At 28.5% G+C, this 6,163-nt stretch overlaps 1 protein-coding gene across 1 annotated transcript in view; it reads right to left on the reverse strand.

Moving 5' to 3' along the window:
- The window catches only part of LOC108691727 (unconventional myosin-IXb), a 33,725-nt gene extending 29,808 nt beyond the window's left edge, over nt 1–3,917 (reverse strand). Inside the window, 1 exon segment of the mRNA XM_018199596.1 lies at nt 3,827–3,917. Coding sequence (XP_018055085.1) covers nt 3,827–3,917 — 91 coding nt within the window.
- Nucleotides 3,918–6,163: the final 2,246 nt, after the last annotated feature.

The following is a 6,163-nucleotide window of genomic DNA, read 5'->3' on the forward strand; positions in this document are numbered from 1 at the left end:
ATTAATAAAATTAATAAAATTAAAAGAAATTAATAAATAAATTTAATAGAGAAACTTTATAACATGCCTGTGCAATGATTTATAAAATTAAAACAGATATTCAGAAATTATTCTAAAATATAATAGAGATAAAAAACTGGAAAGGGAGAGCTAGAAACTCTTAAAGGAATAGAGATAGAATAAAGAAAAAGAAAGTAACTTTAAGTATACTGTTATGCTTTGGCACTGGCAAAGAGATAACGAAAGGGGTGAATTAATCGTGGCAGGTACTCTGCATTCCTCTCTTGTGCGCGCAGATTACCGAATCGCGGTGAAATTAATGGCGATGCCCGCACGTATGTCGAAACTTAATTCGTAATTAGACGTGAAGGCTTATCTTGACGCGTGATCCATTTACAAATTTGGTCAATGGATACTTTTTCCCAAAAAATTTGCGCAATAGTTCGTCGCTATTTTCATAATAAAATTTTAATTAAATTAAGTACGAAAGTAAATTTCATTTTGGTTTATTTTTTCCAGCACATTAAAGATTACATGAAACAAATTTCAGAATAAAATATTTTATCTGCTATTTTATTAAAATTATTACAGATCAAATAAAAATTAATGTGTGGATTTTTTGATAATTATAGTACAACAGTAACAATCACCCAAGAAGATTATTTTTTGCAAAAATTCAATTGCAGTTGTATGTACATATAAAAAATACATTAATATAAGTTACATTCTCAAGCACTGCAAAAGACAAGCAAAGATTATCGGAAAATATAAAGAATTTTCAAAATAACACTTTTCCACAGAATAAATAAAGGATGTTACACGGAATAAATAAGTGACTGTCAGATCCATATGTCGAGTCTTGATAAAATGGTAATTTCTTTCGATGCTAGTTCGCCGTGGAACTTTGCAAATGTAAACTTTACCAAGTGGCAATAAACGTAACAATCTTGAGCAATATCAAAACAAGAAGTCCTATCTAGAATATACATTGTAAAGTGTATCTATATCTGCGTATGTCCAGTCCGCATTTAATTTCTCTGTTGATGGATTTTATCGAGTTATATTTAATTATCGAGTTATATTTAATTATCGAGTTATATTTAATTATATACTAGTAATGAAAATATATTTTTATATTTGTTGATTTTTTACAATAATCTTTTTATAATAATATTTATTCATAGTCAGATCCATGCTTTTCTTATTTCAAAATATCCTATAAAGAGTTTTCCAATATACTTTGATATATCTCATGATAAAAATTTTAATGATTACATTTTAAAAAAGCATAAGAAATTATTAAGTGAGAATTAGTTTTTTTAAATTAATTAACTGAGTACATTCTTTGTACTACTTTGATTACTTCATAAAATCTTTAATAAATACGCACACACAAATGCACATTGTAACATAGTATGATCTATATACACATCGTTTATACTTCGTGCTTTTCACGCATGTGCGCTTACAGCACATGGGAGCAGTTGCAGCTGGACGTATGTATCAGTTTAGGCCATTGCCCTGCATAAATCCCAGCGAGAAAATATCTTTTTCTTCGTTTTATTATCAATAACATAATTATTTATAAACGTAATAGTTCATAAAATAATGGCAGTTTCCAGTTTTTGGAACCATTATGGTTTTGTAAACATTATAATGTGGAAAAACAAGCATGTTTACGATTGATAATAATGAAGAAAAAAAATATTTTCTCACTGGGATTTATGCAGGGCAATGGCCTATAAAAATCCAAGATTTTTTAATTTTTACAAAATTGTTAAATAAAATGGTTTCTTTCACTATTCACAGCTTTTAAATAAATTTATTTAAATAAAAGAGAAAATCTAACAAAAGAAAAAAATCAACGAATTTTATGATATAATATTACTTTTTAAAGATAATAACTTATAATATTAATTAATGTGCGCACAATGTAAGACATAAATATTTTGAAACTGTACATTTTTAAAATAAATTTGAAATTTATATAATAAAAATATACTCTAAACATCCTTTATGCTTTTTTAATGAGAATAACATTTTTACAATTAATAATTAAAATCATATTATATAGGGTGTATATATAATTAAATAATTTATCAGCTTTATGCAATTTTTCTTCTCGAAGAAGTTAATAATGACAAAGAAGTAGAAGGTATTTTAATTATATCTCATCTTCCCACTCCTTCCACCTAATTACTCAAGAAGCCCGTAATTGTGAAGGACGCGCTATAATGAAACAATAGCTGTAAGGATGTCTTAGACTGCAGAATAATGACGCTTCCGAGTTGGGAAAGAATCGAGTAAAAAAGTTATCTTGGTTGTGGCTCCTCCTATTTTTTCAAAACTCTTCTTCTATTTATATTTAATCTGACAGTCTAAAAAAGAAAATTAACATATGCATTTGCAACGTAAAGATCATCATTGATGTCCAACCGTTTATAAAACAATTTATAAAACAGTCTGTTCAGAAATAACGAAATACGCTTAACAAGTTATTTAGAATTACACAGAATGTTTGAAAAGATATATAATTTATTTATTAACTACATATTGACAAATGATTTGCAAAAATAATAATAGAAACTCTTAAAATCATTATTTAAGTTAGTTATTCAATATTTAAGTTCCGTTTATTTAAATAATTAAATTAAAAATTTAATATTTAAAATTTTTTTAAATAATTTTAAATATGGAATTTTATTTACTTTTTCTATTTATTTGATAAAATTAACATTGAGTATCTAAACACACACACATTTTACTGATTACAAAAAAATGAGCAAAATTGAAGGACATATTGGCAATAAAAACACATAAATATAATCGTTTATGACAATTAATATAAATGTGGTATGTGATATTAATTTCTTATTCTGAGCATCATATAAATTTTTTTGAAAGACTTTAATCTCCGGATACAGTTAAGAATACTGGAAGGTAATCAAGGAAGAACAGCCGCGAAGATGTAAAAAAATTGTATTACTTTAACTGTAAAGCGTAGGCAACTTTTATAATGACCACCACAACTCTTCATTTTCAGCATAGCAGGGTCGTACCAAGTGCTTTGGAACCTGCCTGAATAGTTAAATCTAACGGTTTATCTCATAAATCTTCATTATTAAATAAAATAATCTATTAACTGAATATTTATAAAATAGTATTTATAAAATAGGAAGATACAAATTTTAATTACTGCCGCAAAAACTGAACAGTAAAAGTACTTTTTGTTCCTGAGAAAAGCTTTTTTTGTTTTATTTATCAAGCTTTTTGTATTTATTAATTGTATATTAAACTCAAATATGTTAACATATATGTGTATATAATAACTCTTTTAAAAGTATTATATAATGTTTTAAGAAACCAAGATTCAGATGTTACGCAATTTTGTTTTGGACTTAAAAATCATGTATCACTAAATTCAAAGATTTCATAAATTCAGGAATAATAAAATACACTAATTTCATATTTGTACGTATTAATATAAAATTTTACAATTAAAAATATTACAAAATTTTAAAATATTAGAAAATTCTAGATGAATGACGTATTTCAATACGCAAATTTCAATCGTAAATTTCAAAATGGAAACGATATAGTGATATTTATTTAATAATAAATATATATATTACATATAAAAGAGAGAAAGTATTGTATAGATTTTAGGACACAAACATGCGATAAATACATGTTGAGAATCTAAGAAAATGTATAAATTCTAAGAATAAAACAAAGTAAATTTATGGATTACAAGTTTTAATAATCAAGAAAAATGTTCCAGATTGTTAAAATTAACAAGAAGATGTTGTCACAGCTTTGCAACTACCTTGAAGTTTTTTCTCGGTCTCCCAGAACTTCTGTAGCTCCGTAAAATACTTGTCCAATATGAAGACTTTGGAGAGACCGAGGGTAGCCATTTCAGCTATTCGATTCTCAATCTCGTTCAGAATTTTCCTTATTAAGCTTGCCCTTAGATTTTTAATCTAACGTTTTTGCGGATCTAACGAAACAGAACATCTTGGCGTTCCCGCGTCTTCGTATCCTCGGAGCACTCGTCACCGCACTCACACATCTTTCACCGTAATTTTTTCAACGTTAAAGGCACTCAAATTTGCATCACATTGCACTATAAAATTATTAATCTATCCAAGAATTTCTACACTAACGCTTGAGAATTAAAGTGCTCGAAAAATTTCGAATAAATACACTGCAAATTAAATTTTTAACACTGCAGGAGACAGAGAGATCAGATTCACACACGAATATGATCTGTCGATTAATCCGGATTAATATATTAACTTGGCACAATTTTTTTACGAGTGTAAACTTTATTTAAACAGCCTATGCACTTTTGGACATGCGAAGAGTGTCGAGCCGTCGCGTTCAACTGGGCGTCATTGTTGCCTGAGACCCACCTTCTGGGCCTTATTTCTCCTAAAGCGCCTTCGCCGTAACTCCAAAAGGTAAGAGCTGCGAAACCTAGTCCTCAGGTAGTTAGGTGGAAGGCACCACGGGCACACCGGGGTCCAGGATTTCTGCAGAATGGAGTGGAAGGAGATAGACGGTAGGAAGGAAAGAGAGAGGAGAGGACTGGTCTCCGACTGGACCGCTCTACACGAGGCTGTGGAAAAATGACTGCGGCCCTAGACTCACCTTAGGCAGCTCTCTCGACCTCCACGATTCACTGCGGTTTATTATGCGCTTTGCTGATCTATTCGATGAAACTTCAAACGGGAAATGAACGTCGTAAAGCAAAATTTAACAGAAAACATACAGTTTTATTTAAATTAATTGCAATTGTCAAAAATTCGTAAAAGAAGTAATAAGATTTCAAAGATTCAAGCAAAAAAATTTTTAAGTAATTATATTTGTAAATATTACAGTTATATTGGATCAGTGCAAAAGTTCGTGCCCGATTTATTATTCAAACTTCAAACAGCTGCTATTTTTGTTAAAAATAAAATAAAATCTAAATCTTACTCTATCTGATGAGAGAATTTAAGAATCTATTTTTTTAAATTGTGATAGTTTTGATAGAGTTATGAGCAATCAAAGTCAAAATATTCATTTTATTTAATTTGCAACAACTCATTAAAACAAAAAATCATAGGAACATTTTTAAAAAACAATTTTGTAAGGAAAACTTTTACGAGAGTCGAGAATTTGCTCAAATTTTTTTGAGCACGCTACAGACCTACAAAGTGAAAAGAAAATTTTTCATTTTTTCAGCTCATAGCTTTTTATAAAAATTATAAAAAATTGTAAAAATTATAAAACTTACATAAACTCAAAAAATATAGTAACCATTCGAAAGTAGAAATTTCCAGCTTTACTACAAAAACCTTTTTATTAAATTTAAATTATTATTAAATTTATATAAATTTAAATTTTGTTTATTTTTCACAAAATTGCAGTTGTTTGAACTTTGAATAATAAGTCGAACACGAACTTTTGCACTGATCCAATATTATGTAATAATCTTGTATGTGAGGCACTATTATGTCTCTTGAAATATGTATTAAAATATTATAAAAGATTAATAAAATAAGATGTGAAAGTGAATTAAATTATTTGTATAAGATATATTTAATGTAATCCGTTAATACATATATATTTAGAAACAAACAATTATTAAATTATTGTCAATAAATGAATATATAAATAATATTATTAAGCATCTTTGCGATTCGATTAAAAATGGAAAAAAATTCTTTATTTGATTTATTTTTATCTAATCTAATTTCTACTTGTAATTGTTAAATAATGCATGGATCTCATAGCATTATATCAATTAGGGCAAGGAAAATACTAAAAATTTTCAACATAAATGAGATAATTAAAGACATAATTAAACGCGTTGCACGCATGCAATGTATACAATTTGATTTAAGTCTTCTAAGTGTGCATACGTATATTATTGGATCAATATCCCTTCCAACCAAACTCGAAACATCTGTTTAAAGAACAGGCATCTTTCCTATATCCACATTCAAGTCACTTGTTGCTGGCGAACGTTCATCCACTGACAAGCAGCCATTGAGCTGCTCGATGAGCGCGACACGCGATACATGTCACCTGACCTATCTACCCAATGAATGGCTGCTCGCAAGGCAGCCAAAGCAGCAGAAGAGAGACACGAGGCTGAAGAAGGTTTGCGCTCTCG

Source organism: Atta colombica, unplaced genomic scaffold, assembly GCF_001594045.1.
Source record: "Atta colombica isolate Treedump-2 unplaced genomic scaffold, Acol1.0 scaffold51, whole genome shotgun sequence".
Taxonomy (NCBI): Eukaryota; Metazoa; Arthropoda; class Insecta; order Hymenoptera; family Formicidae; genus Atta; species Atta colombica.